Genomic DNA, 20,476 nt, shown 5'->3' with positions numbered 1-20,476 from the left:
ACCACATCCGCTTAGAGATGTCTGGATGGGAATCAAAGCACAAAATGCAATTTGAAGTAATTTTTCAGTGTTCAAGCTATTAAGTCAAATCCATACTTACAACAAAAACCTCTTCAGAGAATTAAATTTTATTTGCCACTTAAAGTAGCTCTCCGCCTGGACAGGCACTGGTTCATATTTCTTAGGAGAGCAGCAGAAAAAAATCACTGCAATTCCACAGGGACAACCTGCAGTCACCAGTTTTCCAGCAGGGTTGCACAGCATTGATCTGGACAAACGAGTCCTGTCAAAGTGGCTTCTTTTTTCCCCACAAACTTCCTTTGTGGTCAGTTTAGCTCCTGAGGCTGATCCAGCCTCTAGGAAATGCCTCACTGGATCGAAGTTGTTCCCATCTGATCAAACTGCAATTTATCCTTCCATTTTCTTTGATTAAGGAATTAGAAAATAGGAGATATTGGGTTAAATGGAAAACAAACCATTCACTATTTATTCCCATGTGAACAAAACATAACAAACTCTGCTTTTAGGAGATGGACACCCCCACAGCAGAATATGCTTATTTATAAAAAAATAAATGTTTGAATGTGAGGATAGCAGACTTAGGTTCATCCCTGAGTACACACACGAGAAGGAACAATGCAGGAGGGGGGACCTGGAGGCAGCTGGGAGAATCCCAGCTTATTGATGGATATTGCCTGATGCCATTTTTCAGGAAAAGCACCGTGTCCCACTGTTCTCACAAATTCGTGGCTCCTGGGGGGGACGTCTCAGAAATGGAGAGCTGAAAGTGGGGCATGGGCGGAGTTTGGGTTGGGATGCCCTTCCTCCTCCCTCCAGTCCCATGGGCAGGGAGCACAGTGACCAAGTGACCTGCCACACTCTGCTCTCTGCTCCACACACATTTATTTATGAAGAACTATTAAAAATTTAAATTCTAAAAAGTGATATTTCAGTGCTTAAAAATACGTCAGGTGGTGCTGAGCCATCCAGTGCAGGGTCTATGAGGATGGATATTCTCTAGAGGCTCACTAGGTAATTTATTTGCCTGTTTGGGTTTTTTATCCATTTATTTAGCCAATTTTTTTCCTCTCTGTATAGACAGGCTTGGGGGGGAAATGTGTTTGCACAGTGCAAAAGCACTGATGGTGAGCTTCTGTTGAGTTTCCCCACGATGCTCTCCTTCATACAACAAACAGCTCCAGCCCATTTCCCAAACCTGAATGACTGACACCTCAAAAAACCCCACAGAACAGAGTAAAAACAAAGCTTAGAAGAAAAAAAAAATAAATAAAAGGAAGCCAAAAAGAGCTTTATAGCTCATAGGATTGAGATATATAAATAGGGGTTTAATCTTCTAGGCATGAATAAAACTTCAAATTCTTCAGTTTCTGTGTGGCTGAACCACAGGGAGCAGCAAACAGCTGCCTGGGAAAAACTTCTGGGGAAAAACCACCCCAGCATTAACATTTCACTGCATTTCCAATATGGGAAAGTTCCCAGCCCATTTCTGCACTTATTTTAGGAAACACATAAAGCAAAGAGGAACAAAGTGGCCAAACCAGCATCTTACACTGTGACAAGGGAAAGAAGAAAAGGGCAAAGGAGGATTTTTTTAGAATGCCCTAAACCTGACCCCCTCCGGAAAGCCCCATGAGCCAGGGGCATAAAGGAAGGCAAACAGCCTGGTTTGTGTTCTCCCTTGTGCTCCCTGTAGGAACAGCCTGCAGGAGAAATCGTTGGGAAGCTCAAAAATCCACCCTGCTGCAGCTGCCCTGACGTGGGGCTAGCTCCCAAACAGGGCACGAGCAATCTCCTAAATTCACCTTAAAGAAAGGAAAGCTGGGTTGGATGTGGAACCTGCTCCCTGGCCCGCTGTCCTTGAGCCTATCAAGTGAGCCAGGGAATCAAAAATGAAAATACACAGCGTGTCTTCTGTCTCTTTAAGCCCTCATGTACCTCCTCCTAAGCGGGACAGAAACTTCTAAGAAATCAGAACGAACCATTGGACAAATGAACTGTTGGGCCCGGGCAGTGAAGGGTTATTTCTGTGTTCAGTAAAGGCTTATTTCTGTGTCCAGTAAAGGGCTATTTCTGTGTCCAGTAAAGGCTTATTTCTGTATCCAGTAAAGGCTTATTTCTATTTCCAGTAAAGGGCTGTTTCTGTGTCCAGTATAATAAAGGGTTATTTCTGTTTCCACTAGGTATAAATGTAGCACCTCCCCAGAGTTTCCTCCCTAACTACCCTGTGCTGGCATGGGTCAAGGCCACCCAGTGCTACAAGCATCTCTATGTCTATTGATTTGCAATCTTTAGATCATTAAGGGATAGAAACCCGATGCTGTTGGATTTCACTGCGGTTTTGGGTTGCATTTCACATTTGCTCCTTTGGGAGGAGTGTGCTTGGCCAGCACCTGGCTCAGCAGATATCCTGTCAGGGCTTGTTCACACAGATATGAAGCATCTTTATCAGCATCCTGGGCGGGGGAATGAAAGCAGGCACTGGAGTGGAGCCAGGGAAGGGCTCCCGTGACACAGCACGGCAGCCTGGGCTGCTCTGCAGTGGTTCACTGACGCTGCTTTGGTCGCAGCTCCGTGTGCTCACCCAAGCAAGTGTGTCCTTACAGCCCTCTGGGGACTGGCACAGGGACATCTGGGATGTTTCCCAGTTCCCAGAGGGCACAAAGAACAGAGCTTTCAGGGAAGGGAAAGGCAAGGGAAGTAAATTTTGTGATTTTACCACATATGGTTTAGTGCTGGGCTGGGCGGTGCTGGGTTAGGGTTTGAACACGATTCTTTCAGAGGTCTTCTCCGAAGTGAATGGTGCTGTGACTCCTTGGCACACAGAAAGGAGCCTGGGCTCCTCACTGAGGCTGCAAAATGCACTTTAAAATACCTAATCCTTTGGGAGAAGGTCCATAATCGACTGTCATGATCCTTCAGTGTAAATTCCTCCTGTTACTACCCCTCTTCCCCAAAAAACCCCACAAGAACAAATCCAAGTATTGCTTCCTGACATGGTAGTCAGGATTTAAAGGACCGCTCTTCTTTTTATGTAAAAAATGGATTCTCAGCAGCTCTGCAGTGGCCAGAATTAGTGCATGGGCATGAAAAGCAAAGGGATTGGTAAATATTAATATAGCTGGATAGGCCTGGACAAGCACAAAGTCCCTGGGTCTTTTTACATGGGTGCATAAATACCTATTACAGCATTATCTGAGGACTAACCCAGTGAGCAAGAGCCCAAATTCCCTTTCTCATAAAATGACCAAACCCCTTCAGAACAGGAAAATGGAGAGACCTCCAGAAAGCAGAATGTTGAATGAAAGGCAGGAGGTTGTTTTCAAGGGAAACCTTGTCTGGCAGATGGGACAGCCCCCTTGGAGAAGAGGGAACTTTGTGTGGGATGCAAGGCATGGTGATGTCCCTGATGTCCTGATTTACACATGGAAAATCAGCACTTCCTTTATCTTGGGGTGTGACCTCTGAGTGCTGTGTCTAAAAATCCAGAAAGCCACAGCAGAGACCTCACCTCAGCAGGGCACTCAGGAAAAGGGGATTTTTAGGAGATCAGGAGATGCTGTTCCCCTCGAGGCATCCTTTCCTGGCAAAGGGAAGGGAGACAGCACAACCAAAAGCACAGATGCACACCCCTGTTGTAAAGTATTTGAACCGTGATAGTGTGCCCCACACAAACCATTTTTGGGTAGTTTTACCAGAGCCCTCAGAGTGGGACCAGGCTGGAATTACCCTCACTGGCTTCACTTGGCCTTTCCACCTTCAGCTGCAGCACATCAGCCCCAAGAGGGGTTTCAGCTCCAGTCTGAAGGTTCAGGGGGAGAGGTGGGACAGGTTTATTTCTGCTCCCTGGCCTTTGCTCTCTTGTTGTTTGGATTTCCTGGATTAACTTGGCTGCAGAGCACTGGATGGGTTTTGTTGCTGCCATCATCTCGATGCTGCTTGCCTGCATCAGGAGCCCCACCTGTTAGAGCCCTCAGGAATTCATCAAGGACTGAAAGGTAAACTGTGCTGAACTGGGAAAGAATTGGGAAAGGAGAGGCTGAAAAACTAAATACCAAGGCAGCAAGGAACAGATAAAAGGGACTGTGCTGCACTGCATTAAAACCAATCCTATTATCAGAAAAGTGTGTGTGGAGCTCATGGACAGAACAGAGAAACCAATCCAGCACTGTGAGGTCTCGTGCACAGCAGTTGCAAAATGTGTATGGACTGTGTTATGTGAAGGTTGTAAAATGTATAGGTAGAGCAGTCTGTAATAGTAGGTGCAGTGTGTAAGTAGGTACAATGTGTAAGTAAGCAAGGTGTATAAGTAGTATGTTATGTATAGGTAGGTAAAATGTCTCAGTAAGTAAAGTGTGTAAGTACTGTGGTATGTGGAAGCTGTAAAAAGTACAAGTAAGTAAGAAAATGTGTAAGTAGAGTGATACAAGCAAGTGAAATGTATGAGTAGGTAGAATGGATCAGTAAGTAAGGTGTGTAAGTAGGGTATGATGTCAAAGTTGTGAGGTGTGTGAGCACAGAGGTGTTTTAAACAGTAAGACACTTCTGCATGATCAGATTGATTTGTGGGTCAGAAGTCGTGAGTTCCTGCACACCCCAAGCTGTGAAATTCCTGCTGCTGTTGCTTAACCTTGGAAACCTCCTTCAGGACCAAAAAATTCCCATTAGGATGCCTCCAGGAGGAAAAGCAACCACCCTCTGTTCTCTTAGCTGGTTCTTTCCTTCCCTCTCATCAGAGAAGCATCTTATTTAACCACAACTAAAATTTGGGACTGAGTTAGTGCTGAGGGGAATCAGGCTCCCAACCTTTGGGGATGGAGGAGCCAACAGATGGAACAGAGCAGAGAAAACGGGATGCAGATACAGAGAATAGCAAGAGGGATACAGGCAGAAGATTATCCTCTCCAGTTGATCCTTTTCATTTGTGTGGGCACAGGCAGATGCTCAGAGAAATGGGAAAGCACCAAATTTGAGAGGGATAAAAGAAAATGCAGTCTGATACAAGGGATAATTAACTCGGGGAATGTGTGGCTGCAAGGTGATCCTGAGAGCTGAGGGTTCAGGGGGATTCAGGAAAAGAGGAGGCTCGGGGAGTGTGAGAACAGCTCTGATTACATCAGATGAGATTAAATGCAGAATTCGTGCTCGTGTGTAATGGGCGAAGCACCGGAGAGTGAGGAGCTAGGAATGAGCTTTCTTGAGGGATATCTTTCCATAATACTCCATTACAGGGTTTCTAATTTCAGCCTTTCAAACCTCTAAGACTGAACACTGTTTGACATTGAAAACTGAAATGAAAAAGCTCCAGAGGATGCTTGTATTGTAATTCCTCTGATTTATGTAACCATTTCTGGGAAGTGCCTGTTCTCTGAAAACAAACTGCCTGAGCGTGGAGGTAAAACTGCATTTCAGTATGTACCTGGGTAAAATGAACCTTCTGTTTCTGAGCCACTGGCAGCAGTGAGGCTGATCTGTGCCCTGGGGCCCATCTGCAGCCCCTCGGCCGGGGTCTGTGACCTCCCAGGAGGAGGAGTCCCCGTTAAACCCCGTGTTCATTCACCCTGACAGGCTGTAAATCACTCCCAGGAAGGTGGGACACCTCTCAATAACTGCCCAAACCACCTTTCATTTCACATCTGTGTCTCCAGTGCCGTCCTGCTCCCAGGTTTGTGCTCAGGGGGCAGGAGTCTCTGGCTGCAGCAGGCACGGGATGTGCCTGGCACTTCACTGTGTGCTGGATAAATATTTGTGGCTGGGCAGAAATAACCCAGCAGATTCCAGCTCGGAGGGGAAGCCCATTTGCTGTGATTTATCCACTTGCTGCAGAGGATAAACACTGATGCCATCGTGATTGCCCCTTGTAAAGATCCTGTCAGCTGCAGCAACCTGGCTGTGCCAACTGTTGTGGCTGCTGCTCGGCAGTGAGGCCCTGCAAGGTGACTGTGAAGGGACAGCCTGGCAGCAGCACCCGGAGCTGCCCTGCCTGGGCACTGCCACCCACCTCAGTTTTTAACCCTTCCAAGGACAGGAAACTCCCTGTCCTCCTCACAGTTTGGTCGTGGCTTTGTCTCACCCTGGCAGGAAACACTGAACGTCTTTGGGTCTTAATTCAAAGGTATCCCTGAAAGGGAAATGGAGAAATCCTTTATTTCCCATCAGCAGCAAATCCATTCTGGTACTGCCTTGGTGGTTTTCTGAGCACATCCCCGTGATTTGCTGCATGTCTGAGCTCCCACTGCAGTGTTCTCTCAGGTTTGGGGCACAGCACGGTGTGCCAGGATAAGAGAAGAGCGTTTGAGAATTTCCTGACACTTCTTGCACTAAACCCCACACCCTGCAATCTCTGAAGCATGTTGCATGCTGGAAAGCAATGGAGTTTCACTGGAAACCGGGCACAAACACAGTCCCACGTACTTAAGATTATCATCAACCTGCCAATTCCCTCTTATCTGAGACTTCTTTCATTCTGCTTCCTTCCCTTTATCCTCTTTGTGTGCCGGTGCTTGAGCTCCTGATGACAGGAGATCGCAAGCCTGCAGCTCAGAGCTCCTGCAGGACTCCAGTCCTGAATCCCAGAAAAGCCAGCACCTCCGGGAGGGGAGAGGGAAGTTCTCTCTTTGCTTTCGTGCTGATCATCCCCAGCACAGCCGTGCAGACCGAGCTGTGGGGAGGATGCAGATCACACTTCTGGAGTAAGAAGCGCCAGTGCGCTCCGGAGCTTCCCGAGGCAGGTTTGCCTCCAAGGAGGAGGGAGCTGAGCCGCTGATGGGTCTGACAGTGCAGAAGCTGCTGTCCAAGCTCTTCCCTTCGCGGTGTGCCCACACTCAGGCTGCAGGGGAGGAAGGGGGTGCGGGTGTGTCTCTGCACGGCTGGAATAGGAGCAGCACCACACCTTAACCCACCGGGAACGAGAATCCCCCAGATGTCATCTTGAGCAAAAGCACAACCTTCGTGTGCTACCTTGGTTCTGAGTGCGCGTCTGCAGAGAGTGCAGCGCGGGCAAACCTGCCTTTTGGCTATTCTAGGTGTAAGCTAATTGGTGGGCAAGGCTCATCCAGACACTTGAAGTCCCTTTTCCAGACAGATTTTCTAGGGAAAAGTATCTGTGTGCATTTAGAGATCGATTCTGGAGGGAAATTGCTTCTTTTTTGTTGTTGTTTTTAATATTCGTTAGGCATGAATACAGAGGGGATTTTCTACTTTGGAGCACACCACTCTGAGCCTTTTTTATTTCACTTTGGCTCTCTCTGAGCAGGAACATGCCAGGCTGCCTGCAGTTTTCCAGCTGGGTCCGGGCTTTGGGAATGGTGGGGGCTGCCCAGTGCCCCCTTTCCCCCACTGCTGCTGCCCTGTGCAGGCTGATGGAGGCTCCCCAGTCTGGCCTCCTCCTCTCCCACTCTCAATGGCATGAGCAGTTGTGCCAGATGATGTTTAAATATGACCCTTTTAATCAGGTTACTCAGTGTAATACAAGCAAAATGATGATGAGATGGATGCCGTCAGTGCACTCCCTATTTTTATCTCCATTGATTCTCCTGTGTCTCTCATGAATCACCCTGCTGAAGATGTGACAGGTTTATGTCAGCCACAACAGGGCTGTAACAATATTAGCTCCAGCACAAATTCAGCATGACACCAGGATTGTGCCTCACTTGACCCTGTTTGATAAATCCGTGTACAGAATGAGCAGCTCTGTGCTGGGCTGCACAGAGCAGGGGCAGGTTCAGTTCTAAGGCATTTTTCTATATAAAGAAAGGCTTGTGCTTTTACTGCTCACTGCCCTGGCTCCAGGCAGGGGATTGTATGTAAATAATAATGTTATTTCTAGAGACTGTGGCTAAAAGACATCCCAGCTCTTCAGTTCCAGCCTCTTCGTTCCATCCTAGCTGGAATAACTCACGCCTAACAGCACTGGTTCTTACTACAACCCAGGGGATCCTGGCATCCTTTCCCTGCTCCCCTGTGCTGAGAACAGGCAAGGCAGAGAAGGAAACCTTTGCAGGAGAGGGAGACTTTGGCAAAATCAGCAGCTGGAGATTAAAAAAAAAAATAGGAGGAGGCCTTTTCCTGCTGATTTCCTCAAACTAAGGGAATACAGAACCTTCATTTGCAGTTTGGATGAGCTGCAGTAAATTGCCCAACTGTTCTCTTCTGCCAGAATAATGCACTTGCCAGAAGCTCATCACTATAAACTGCTGCAGCTCCACTGACTCTGGCACAGGCAGAGCTAAAGGAGCCTTTGGGTCATTTGTTCTTTTTTTTTTTTTTCTGAGAAAAAGTGTTCTGCCACTTAAGACAAAGGGCAGGGAGCCAGAATAGATGATTTTGTACCCAATTTTCTCACAGATTTTCTGTAAGAACTCACAGATAAGAGCAAGGGCTGGGATTTCAAAGAAGTTTTGCAGTTTAATTTACTAAATTTAAAGCTCCTGTCACTGAAATTTCCTGGAGAAGATGGCTGTGAATTCACTGGGCTCTACCTGTGGCCAATGAGCTGTATAACAAAGCCACTCCATGGGACAAGGACGGAGTTTTGACTCTTTGAAAGCCTGTGCCCCCCTTCTTCAGCCCTGCCAACACTAGGAAGTGATTTTAAATATGAGGCATGAGCTTGTCAGCACCACTTTGTGTAGCAGGACTTGAGCCTCATTCTAAGAATTGCCATAAAATACGCTCTTGGTGTTGCAAGCAGATGAGTGCAAACATAAAACTCTGGAATTTTAGCATTAATTAAAGCTCCCCAGCAAAGTTTGCTCCGCATCCCCTAAATTTCCTTACTTAAATTATTTAAACCCCTCAGTTCTCACTGTGCAGATGCGCTGTCAGCTGGTGCCACAGAGCAGCTCAGCCTCAGCTAAAAGCTTCGCACTCTTCTTATTAGGAGTTGCTAAGAGTCATCAATTCCAATCAATGTGCCATGGAAGTAACAGCTCTCAATTTTTCCTAGTTGTGGAGGGGTACTCGGCCTCCCCAGTGCTCCCTCACTCCCCGTCCTCTCCAGGACTCAAGGACAAATCCTGGATGGAGAAGCTGGGTCAGAGTTAAGACTGGGACATGGTTCAACAGCTGCTGCCGTGGGCAAAGCAGACTCAGCTTTTTGAGGTTTTATCCAATGAAAATAGATTGGGACAGTGAGAAACAAAGACAAGTCAAAGCACCAGCTTTCCCCAGGCTCAGCTTCACACCTCCAGCCCCACCTCCCCTGCCCGAGCAGCACCGAGGTGATGGGGAATGAGGTCCGGGGCAGCTCCTCTCTGCCACCCCCTTCTCCTCCCCCTTTGTCCCTGCTGCAGTGTGGGGCCTCTCCCTGGGCTGCAGCCTTCCAGGGACAGGGCTGGGAACAAGCACACTGCCCAGGGAGAAGTTTCCCCTGATTGCTGACAGTGCAGGGTAACAATTTACTGCTCACAGAAACACTCAGCAACAGAGTCCTGCAGAGATTCCTGCAGCAACTCCCTGAAATAATCCCCTCTGTGCAGAGTGAAAAAGGTGGGATCTCCTCACCTTCCTCAAGGACGTGTAGAAATCAATTAGCACACGAGTCATCCTAAAAGAGCAGCTGTCACATCAGCCGGGGGGAGTTCAAAGAAAGGCTGAAGAGGGAAAGCGAGAATTGTTCCTTCTTGTTACCTCGTTACCTCGCCCTGCCAACTATTTCAGTACATCCTGGAAAACTGGGTGAACTTTTGCCTGTGGAACAGTCTGATTCCCTTCCCAGTAATCTGCTCAAACACGGGAACACTGCCCCTGGCAGCAGGAGCCAGAGGGCAGGGAGCCCACAGCCATCTCCTCGGTGCAGAGCGTTTCCTCTCTGCCCCTGCCCTGTGCTCACCCCGGTGCTGCCCCTTCCCGGAGGCCCTCCAGATGCACAACCTGGCAAGGACGAGCTGCTCTCGAGCCAGCCACCCAGGGAACGCTGCCTGCAGCAGTGCCAGCTGTGCCAGGGGTCACCTCTGCTTCCCCTTCCTTGCTACTGCTCCTCAGTTCCCTATTCCTGAGAGAAGGGAAGCCCAGCGAGGAAAAATGATCCTGTGACTGCCCTGTGGAGCTCATGAGGACCCCACAGACAGTCATGGAATCCCGGAATGGTTTGGGTGGGAAGGGACATTAAAGCTCGTCCCATCCCACCCCCTGCCATGGGCAGGACACCTTCCACTGTCCCAATGTCCAGCCTGGCCTTGGACACTGCCAGGGATCCAGGGGCAGCCACAGCTGCTCTGGGCACCCTGTGCCAGGGCCTCACCTCCCTCACAGCCAGGAATTCCTTCCCCATCTCCCATCTAAACCTGCTCTCTGGCAGTGGGAAGCCATTCCCCCTTGTTCTGTCCCTCCAGACTCTTTTCCAAAGTCCCTCTCCATCTTTCTTGTGGGCTCCCTTCAGGTACTGAAAGGACACAGTTAGGTCATCCCACAGTCTTGTTTCCAGGCTGAACAATCCCAATTCCCTCAGCCTTTCCTCCAGCAGAGCTGCTCCATCCCTCTGATCATCCTGGTGCCTCCTCTGGGCTCTCTGCAGCAGCTCCACGTCCTGCCTGTGCTGGGCCCCAGGGGTGGGGCAGCTCTGCAGGGGGGTCTGCGGTGGGTGGCAGAGGTGTCCATGGGGAGCCCTTCCCACCCCGTGAGCACCCTCTGGCCCCAGGATGTGCCCACCCCAGGAATCGTGCTGCCATTTTCGGCCAGCAGTGTTTGGGGCTGCTGTGCAGGCACCCACGGGAGAGCTGCAGCAAGCAGTGGTTTAGCTAAAATCCCCGTGCCCCACAGACGTCGGGCGCTGCAGGGGAAGGGCTGCACATGGGAGAGGATACATTGCCCCAGCTGCTTTTCCTTCAGGACAGCTGGGGTTTCAGGATGGCAGCAGAAGGATTGCAGCTCCCCAGTGCACTCACTGTTCAGGGCACATCCCACCCTCACTCCATCTGCAGATGCCTTTAACGTCAGGACACGGCTCAGCCAGGGGCCGTGGTCCCCAGGGAGCTGCCAGGGCTCTGATGGGAAAGGGAGAGGCTTGGGCAGCAGAGCGAGAGCCAGCCATGCCAGGGCACGCCAGGCTCTTCATTTCAGAGAGAAAAATCTCCATTCTTTGGAAAACACTGCTCAAAAATTTAATCTTCATTCAGCTCAATGGGGCAGCCTCATAATTTACAGCGGCAGATAAAGCTGGGAGATGTAATGTGAAATATCTGAAGCGGCTCTCCCCGTGATTTAAAATGCACCTTGGGCAGCAGAGCCTGAACTCCCCTCGGCGTGTGTTTCTGGCAGATAAGTAAACAATTGGGAACTTTCCGAGATAGTCGCAGCCGGGGAGGCAGGAGCTCCCATTAAACTGCAGCTGCAGTGCCCCACTGATAAGGTTTTGGGGTGGTTTGGCACAGCTCAAAGGAAGCGGCGCTGGAAGAATAAAAAGCTTTTTGTGTACAAGTTGTTGGATCGGAGATAGCAAGAAGAAAGACATCACTTTTACAGGAGAACTCTGAAAGTGGCCTCAGTGGCAGGGGTGAGCCTCAGACACAGGGCAGGTGCCAGGGCAGCTGAGCAGCCCCACGCTGGGAGAGCAGGGGCAGCAGGGACACAGGGGCCAGGCTGGGGAGCTCAGAGCACACTGCTGGTTGTGTTCTACGCAGGGACAGAGAGTTGCACTTAAAGTCTTTAATAAACAAATAAGATGGGAAGGTGAAAGCCCAGAGGATGGAAAACACCACACCAATGTTGACTGAGCAACCCCAAAATCCCGCTTGTGTTAGCCAACTCCACAAGATTTCTGCCTCCTTCACTGCAGCCCTTTCGTGTGGCATTTTGCACTTCATATTGGTAAGCACAGGCAAATACACTGGGGGGGTTAGTGTCCTGTTAGGCCATTTTGCTGGGAGTCACAGAACACGCTGAGCTGGAAGGGATCCATCGGGATCATCCAGTCCAGCTCCTGCCCTTGCACCGGACACCCCAGGAACCCCACCCTGTGCCTGGCTGTCCGAACACTTCTTGCATTCAGACAGGCTTGGAGCTGTTTGGCACAAGCCCAGTTTATCCCACTAAATGCATTTGAACAATCCTGAGTGAAAACAGCCCAGCAGTGACTCCACATCCTTCTTGTGCCCTGTGCTCATTCCTCTCCCGTTCCCACAGGCTGTTACGGATCACCTCTTTCATTTTTAAGTCATTTCCTATGCTCTTTCTGAATTCTAAGATGAGTCAAAGCAACCAAACTGAAAATGTTTTGGTCAGAAATTGTAATTTTGTCTCCAAATTGCGCGGAGGAATTCTGAGGTGGCTCACTCATGGTGTGCTTAACAGTTCTTGGTGCATGATTGCTCCATGATTTTCTGTGGCCAGCCACGCTGCGATCCACGTGGGACTGCTGAAGTTATTCATGGTGCATTTCGAGTCCCAGCCCTGATGTGGCAGTGGCTGACAGACCTGGAAAAGTGTAGGACAGCTCCAAAACCTGACCTAACTCCCAAGCAGCCTCCCGTGTGATGGTGACACGATCAAAGGGAGTTTTACAGGTGTCGGGCGGTTGCTGCAGCAACCTGGCTGCTCTGACTGCTGATAGGCACAGCTCTGCCTGATCCCGGCTCAGATGGCTCCGATTAATCCCCTGGGACTGTGCCAGGGAGGTCGGGATTCATTTGCAGTTCCTCGAAAATGAAGTGACTGTTCCATGGAAACTACTCCTGAAATTCCTGCCGTTCCCCCTCCCTCATGTGTAACCTTTGTGGGAATGGCTGGGCTGGCACAGGGCCCCAGGAGGGTCAGGAGAAAGCTCTTTGTGTCACAGCAAGGACTTCTAAAATGGATTTGGCTTTTATTGTATTTTTTCCTGAGTGTGGGCACGGAAAAGGTTATTTTGGGAAAGCAGGAGCTGCGTTTTTGGGGGCTGTGTTCCCTCTAGCTGTTCACATGTCAGTGCATCCCATTTCCAGTTCTCCAGATCTTCGCTGGGCCGGGAGGGAAGCAGTGAAAGCCAAGGGCTGTGAGCACCGAGCTGTGCCTGTCCCAAGGCCAGAGTTAATCCCAGCCAGCCTGGCTGGATGATTGTGTAAGGACACGTGCAGCTTTGATGGAGACTTCAGGAGTCTGGAGGCACATCCCACATCCCTGCACGCGGCTCAGGTGCTCCAAAAGCCTCTGCTCGGAGCCTGCTGGGAGCAGAAGAGGGAAACGCTGTGCTGGAACAGACATGGTGTAAGAGAACAAGTCAGGGCCATTCTGTGTTTGCCAGCGAGCGACAGAGCAGGAAAATCCTTCATCACCTTCCCAAAGTGCCCAGTGCCCTCCTGAAAGGGCATAAAGAACAGAATGCTGCTGCTGTGTCCAAAACGTGTGTAACTACAGAGGGCCTGTGGGCCGTAGTGCACCAGTCTGTGGGAGTGCCAAAATGGGGAAAAAATTTGTATTGTAAGGCCCTAAAAGCACCAGTTTCCAGGGATTTGTCTCCTAATTATACGACCCAAGAGTATAAGGTCTAGAAGTTGTTCTTCTCAGTACTGCCTTGCAGAATCACACTAGACCTGACTTTTCTGATCCAGAACCCCCTGGCAGGACTCTGCTCCTTCCCTCTCCCCAGGGCAGGAGGACAATAGACTTGTACCTTCAAACAGTTCTCCTCCTTTTCTTACAGCTGCCTGATGTTGTCCTTCTGAAATAGATCTGTTTTCCCCCAAACCCTCCGATCCCCAGCACACAGGGATGTCTGTCCCTGCTTATTCTGCCCCAAACACCGGGAACTGAGCAGCCTGTGTTAGTTACAGTGCCCTGAGGGGCTCTGGCTGTGTTTTGCCGTGTTTGAAGCGGTGCTGCTCCACCTGAGAGCCAAAACAGAGCCCAGGAGCGGTGCTGAGGCTCCCAGCCGGGGGCACCTGGACACAGTGGCCATGGAATGTCTCACTGCCCCTCTCTGGGGAGTTCTGCAGCTTGCTTCCCCAAGCTCTGCATTTCTGGGGGTGCCTCTGCACTCTGACTGTCACTTCCACCCACCCGGCCTCCAGCAGGACCTCAGTGGCACCCAGCAGGGTGGGAGGGAGCTGCTCCTGGACCCCAGCCAGAATCAGTGTGCTGCAAACAGAATGTGCCTTGAAATAGGCCAAGTTTGGGTGTGCAGAGCCGGGGACGGGACGTGGGAACAATCTCAGTGCTAAAGGAATTTATATCTCTCCTCTTTTAAACTTGTGCAGCCTGAAAGCTCAAAGGGAAAAAAACCCAAACCCAACAACAACCCAACTAGGAGGTGTGATTGCAAAAAGCCTGAAGGACCCAGAAAAGAAGCTCAAACCCTGAGCCTTTGACACCTCCTTCTGCCTCTTTGGCCACAGAACTGATTCACATTTCCCACTGTTTGTGCCACCCTAATTTAGCGTCTCGGTACAGGTGAAGCTGTAAAGATAGGTAAAGGAATCTTCTGCACTGTCAGAGGAAAAAGAGGAGAGGGAGAGGGAGAGGGAGAGGAGGAGTTTAACAGCCCTGTCAGATACTCACCCCTGCAGCTGAAGTGAAAACAATGCCAATGTGGAATAATGAAGCTGTTTGGATTTGGAATTTTGATTTTGCCCTGAGAATGCAAATTCATCATTTGAGAGCTCATCATTTCCTGGAAAATACCCTATAACCTTCAGCAGGGAGAGAAAGGGAAGGGTAATAGCCCTCCAACTGCAAAGCTTGCCCAAGATCATAAACTCATTACTGCAAACTCAAATCTAAAGTCGACCCAAGCTAGGACAGACTGGGCTTGCTGGTCACAGCCCCAAAGCCGTGCAGCAAAACTAATCAGTTCTGGGATGGGATTTTTTTCTTTTGCTGCAGTACAATCTATAGTTTAGTTGGTCAAATCAAGCCTTTCTGAGAAAAGAAGATTAGAGGCAGCTGTTTAAAGTATTGAGGGGGGAGCAGGATTTAAGCTTTATTACTGACCAGGATATACAAAACAGACTGTAATGAAAAACAGTATTGGGATTGTATTTGCAGCCCGAATGGGAAATGTTGAGAGAGGACAGGGCCATATGGAGGAGCTTAGAGCTCCGGCAAGGGCTGCTGCCGAGGGAAATGCCCTCTGAGTCAGGGAAATGGGTGTTGTGGGGAAGCCAGGGGAGTTAGAACAACAATTACCACCCCTGAACACTACAAACAGGCTGCTGGGCAGGAGACCAAACTCTGGAAAATCGCATTTTATTCTGTTTGTCAGGAAGGTTTCTCCTGCCCAAAACACCTGACCAAAATACTCTGCTCCTTGGGTGGAATTTCGGGAATTCCGTTGCTCCAGGACTCCATCCCGGGCTGCCCGAGCAGCTCCGGGTGCTACCTCAGGGAGGCTCACAGGGTGTCCCATTTCCCGGCCCGCCTGGAGCCACGGGGACACCTTGGGACACACCGTGAGTAAGTGAGGGGGAGACAGTGAATTACCCAGCACAGGCACCAGCTCCTTCCCGACAGCCCAGCAACTCCTCACCGAGAGAGCGAGGGGAACTTGCCGCGGTCACCCACAGAGCTCCTGGGAAACGCAGCACTGCCACACTTATATTTCACTTTACTATGCGTTTGTCAGGTTTTTCTCTCCCTCAGCCCTGCCTAAACCACCCCAGCTCTGGTCCAGGCTGGACAAACCCAACCTGCCTTCCTCAGTTTGCACTTTGTGCCCTCAGCACCTTTCCTTTGCTGTTCTCCACCAGCCTTTAGGGACAGGTGCGGGACAGAAGTCGCTCACACCCTTTGGTTTTGTTCACACAGCCCTGGCTGGATGCTGCAAACTCACCCAGCCCCTGCATTATGGAACATTTGAGGACTATCCTGCACCTTTCCAGCCCAAATGTTCCCTGCCCAAGGAGGTGTTTAGGCCGTTCTGACAGGGGAGGCACAAAGCGCTGCTTTTCCGGAGAGTGCAGCTTCCCCAAACCCCGAGCAGCCCTTTCCCCCTCCCCGGCAGCCAGGACATCCTGGCACGGCCACTCACCCAGGCAGCAGGAGTTCCCTTGCTGAGGGGCTGCAAAGCATTTTTCACCAGCCTTTTATAGGGATTTTTAACTCAATTACCCATTTAAAGCTAGCCAAACATTGCCCTGCCTCCCACTTGTACAGTGCTCTCAAATCCAGAGAGGAGGGAGAGGCGTGAAAATCAAATTTTGGATGCTTTGGTAACAATCCTTTAGAAATACTTGCAGCAAAACAGTTTTCCCAGAGTGTAGAATAAGGAAACTTAGGTAAAGTGTATCTCAGTGAATTGATAAACCACTGAGCATTCAGAGTCCAGTGAACAAAATGTATTTAATGTCTCATCATCTGATGAGAAAAATGCAACCCCACTCTCTATAATATCATAAAATGGCATAACTTGTAGATATCTAGTAATAAATACTGCAAATGAACATTTTTCTTGACGTTCAAATACGTTAAGAGACTTTGCAAGAAGGGTTTTTGCCATTTCACATTGATGAAGCTCAGATGTGTGTTAGTGTCATTCCCTTCACAAACAAATAGTTGGCAAAAAGTAGCAGATTTGCAGTGAAATTAATGAGGTTTCTCTCTTTGTGATTCTCGTGAGGGGGAAATGGTAATTTCACACAGGAAAAGAACTCACAGCTTTAGCCCTGCTTGGGGAAATCCAACAGAGATTTTGAAATGTATACTGAAAATTTCAGCTTATTAGAAATTGGTAATTTGTGGGTGAGGTTGACTTGCGTGTGTTTGGTTTAAACCTGATATTTCTCGGTCGGAGATACATGAGAGGGGGCTTGGCCTTGAGGAGAACACAGTTCCCTACATCTGGGAATTTTGCTCGAATAAGGAGTAAATCAGTGCAAAGGACGAACCCTTACATAAGTACTCCATTCACACAAACACAGGCATTACTAAAAACCCTTCTGGTTTCTCTCTCCTCACCTCGAACGATTCCTGCAAACCCTGACACCTGCTCCTCTGTTCGTTGCCAGGAGCTGATCATCTCACAGATAATTCCAAGATTTGTCCAAGCAACTTCCTTCCTCTTCTGAATAACTCCAGTGCTTTGTTTATAACTTGCTGCTGGGTATTCTAACCCAGACTGGAGCTCAGGTGATGACCGTCTGTAAATTCTCCCATTACTCCACTGAATTATACCCCCACAGCCTATTCATAACCTGCAATGGATGTCCAGTGAGGAATGAGAGCTCTGCATCCATCACTAATAAATGGATGATTCTGTTGGTGCTGAGATACCTTTGGAAGCTGTTTCTGCACCTGAGCATCTGCTCCAGTTCATTTCCGTTCTTCCTTGGAGATCATTTATTTCATACAAGTGGTGCGAGTAGGATAGATAAGGACTTGGTGTAAAAACTGAAAATTCCTTAGAATTCAATGAAAACTATTGGGGTCATGAACTTTAAATACACTTTTGTGTAATACAGGCTGGTGGGTAATGTGCAGATAAAGAGAGTATTTCCTTGCACAGCCCCATTAGCTCATGTGTCAAGGGAAAAGCTTTGGAACAGGAGTGGGGAAGAAATACCCAGTAAGACACCAGCATTTTATTTTATTACTGAAACTTAAGACTCTATCTTATCTCTGAATCCATTATTTTTATCCTAATGAGTCAGTTTTACCGGTCACACTGCCATCCCTCATTTTTTTGTTTAGAGAGCTGGAAAAGGAGTCGTTAGTTAGATGCTGGGGAATAACTATAATTCATATCACTCACACGTCCTTTCTCAACTAATTAAACACCAGCAAGACAATCCATTTTTATTACAAGCCAGAAAAAAAAAAATTACTAAAAAGTAAATCTGAAAGCTCCCTGACAGTGGCAAACGCAATTAAGCTCTCAGTGTATGAATTTGGGTGCAAACTGCTGCACCATTGTACGGCAGTGCTTCTCTTCCCTTAATTAACTGAAACACGGGGAAGAGACTCTGATGGCTTAATGGCATTTCCTTCGCTGTCAGAAATGCTTGGGGATGATTTTATGATGTTATCACAAAGAGATTTGGAGGAGTTACTGCCATTACTCCTCTCTGCCACCTCCAAGAGTGACAGATTCCATGAGAAACTTTGCTGCTGTTAACGGATGTGAAGGATTAATATTTTATAGCATCGTTCCTTTATAGGCAGCGTAACCACAGCAATAAGAATACCCTTAATATTTTATGCATTCCCAGCCCCGTGACAGAGCCGGAGCATCGACTCCCCTGCGCATCCCTCTGCATGGGTGTGCCTGAAAGCAGAGCAGTTTGTCGGGTTTGTGGCTCTTTCCATCCTGGCGGAAGTGAGAGAGGGGAGTCAGTGTTGGGGTCCCATCCCCGCGTGCCCCGAGAGAGCAAATCTGACCCAGAAATTCGCCCAGCCCTGCGGGCACCCCACGGAGAGCAGTTTGGGGAAAGCAACGCGGGCAATCGCCCGGGGCCGGGCTGGACACAGCAGACGCAGCAAAGTTCTGCAGGGCACAGGGTGGCGAAGGGGGACCCCAAAGCTCTGCCCGGCTCCCTGCGAGGCTGGAGGCAGCTGCGAAGCCGAGCTCTCATCCTGCACACGGGCATTTCGGCTGAGCTCAAGCCCTTTAAACGCTGGCACGCTCCTCCTTGCTTCGGAGGCTATTCCCCATAACCAGAGTAAGTTAAGGCAACGTTTTGTGCATTTCCAGAGCATCCGGCCGGTGCCCGTGGCTCAGGGATTTGAACACGATTTTCTTCCCCGGGTTTCACTGGCCCTGAATTCCCCCTGTGTTTGTGGGATCACCCAGCTTTGTGCGGTGTGTGCACGGCTCCCCTGCAGGGGTGAGCAGGGAACAGCAAACTTCACCTGAACCCTCCGGGAAAGGCGAGCCCACCCCGAAAGGGGCCAGCGGGGAGCTGACGGCAGGTTCTCCGCTGCGAGGAGCCGAGTGCCCCCGGCTTCGCTCCCCTCAGCCCGCGTTGCCTTTGCCCAGCGCTCCGAAGGGCTGCACCCGTCCTTTACTTAAATGTTCCGGGTCCTTCGCTCTCTGAGCACAAGGAACCTTCCCGTGGTGTTTCAGGAAACGCTGGTGTGGGGGAGCTGAGAGGGGTTAAGGCTTGCCCGGTCAAAAGGCATGGATCTTTAGCTCGGCACCTTGGGGAAGGCGCCTTTGGGAATTGCGGGATGCTCTCCCCGGTGCCGTGAACAGCTTCTTTCCTTTTCTTTTCTTTTTTTTTTTTTTTTTTTTTTTTTTTTTTTTTTGGTTTGTTGGTTTGTTTGTTTGTTTGTTTCCTTTTTTCGCCCCTCATGTTCAGTGTTTGTCAAGCGAAAGAGGGATAGACAAAAACAGCAGCGTGCCAGATCCTGCCTACATCTTTCCCACAGTCTCTCCTAACCCCGAACTCTTCCGATACTTTGTATTCACCGTCGCACTTGACTGACACAAGAAACCCACTGTAGGAAGAGAGGCTTCCTGTGAGCCGAGCCCCGTTTCCATGGTGCGGACTTTTCTACTTAAAAATAAATTCCCGTTTCCCGGAGTTTTCCGCGCAGCCCCGCGGAGCCGCTCCCGCCCGGGGGCAGCGGCAGCAAGCCCGTCCCGCATTCCCCAGCTCCCCTCCGGAACCGCAGCCGCCCTCCGCTCCGAGCCGGGACGCCCCGCAGCCGTCGGCGCGGATTTTACGGTCACCGAACCCTTCCTGCGGCAGTGACAGCCGGCTCCGGGCTCCCTCGCACCGTGCCCCGCGGAGCGCCCGGAGCCGACACCCCGCAGGCTCCGGGGATGCTCCGCCGGGATCCCCGGACCCAACTTCCCCGGCACCGCTCACCGGAGCCAACTTTGGGCAGCGGCCCCGCGGAGCCCCGGCAGCGCAGCGTCCTGAGCATCCCTGAGCATCCCTGAGCATCCCCGAGCATCCCGAGTATCCCTGGGCATCCCTGAGCATCCCCGGGCATCCCTGAGCATCCCCGAGCATCCCTGAGCATCCCGAGTATCCCCGAGCACCACTGAGCATCCCCGAGCACTCCCGAGCATCCCCGGCCCCGGAGCGGCGGCTGCGCCGAGCAGGAGCCGCGCGGGTCCCGCTGCCCGCCCGGGCGAGCTCCCCGCGGCCCGGGAGATGCCCGGAGTCCCCGCCCGGCCCCGCCGCGCCCCGGCGGCACTCACCGATCCGCAGCACTTGCTGTGCGCTCCGGGGCAGCCCCGCCGCGGCGCACAGCAGCAGCAGCAGGAGCCCCCCGCCGCCGCCCGGGGCCGCTCGGCGGGGCCAGCGCGGGCCGAGGCCGCTCGCCATGCTCAGTTCATGCCGGCTACCCCCGGGCGGGCCGGCTCCGCGCCGCTCCGCGCCGCCCGCCCATGGCGCGGGGGCTCCGCGCTGCCGCCGCCGCGCTGCCCGCGCCCCCCGCGCCCGAGGGACGGAGGGACGGAGGGAGGGAGGGACGGAGGGAGCGGGAGGATCCTCCCGCGGGGCGGCCCCGGGCGGGGCCAGGCGGCTCCGGGCTCCGCGCGCACGCGGGGACACGCGCGCGCACACGCGCGGAGCAGTCCGGGAGCGCTGGGACAGGGACA

General features: G+C 50.9%; 1 protein-coding gene across 6 annotated transcripts in view; it reads right to left on the bottom strand.

The window, feature by feature from the left end:
• GRIK1 (glutamate ionotropic receptor kainate type subunit 1) overlaps positions 1–20,216 on the bottom strand; it is a 108,491-nt gene extending 88,275 nt beyond the window's left edge. For all 6 annotated transcript variants that reach the window (XR_005602287.1, XR_005602290.1, XM_039554670.1 and 3 more), the window contains exon 1: positions 20,075–20,216. Coding sequence is in view for 4 of the 6 variants with exons in the window: in XM_039554670.1 (XP_039410604.1) it covers positions 20,075–20,201 (127 nt within the window). In the remaining 2 variants the exon portion in view is untranslated. The remainder of the gene's footprint in view (positions 1–20,074) is intronic.
• Between the last annotated feature and the right edge of the window lie 260 nt (positions 20,217–20,476).

The sequence above is a fragment of the Corvus cornix genome, chromosome 1 (genome assembly GCF_000738735.6).
Source record: "Corvus cornix cornix isolate S_Up_H32 chromosome 1, ASM73873v5, whole genome shotgun sequence".
In the NCBI taxonomy this organism is placed as follows: Eukaryota; Metazoa; Chordata; class Aves; order Passeriformes; family Corvidae; genus Corvus; species Corvus cornix.
The sequence above is the reverse complement of the archived record's forward strand: the minus strand, read 5'-3'. Positions and strand labels throughout refer to the sequence as shown.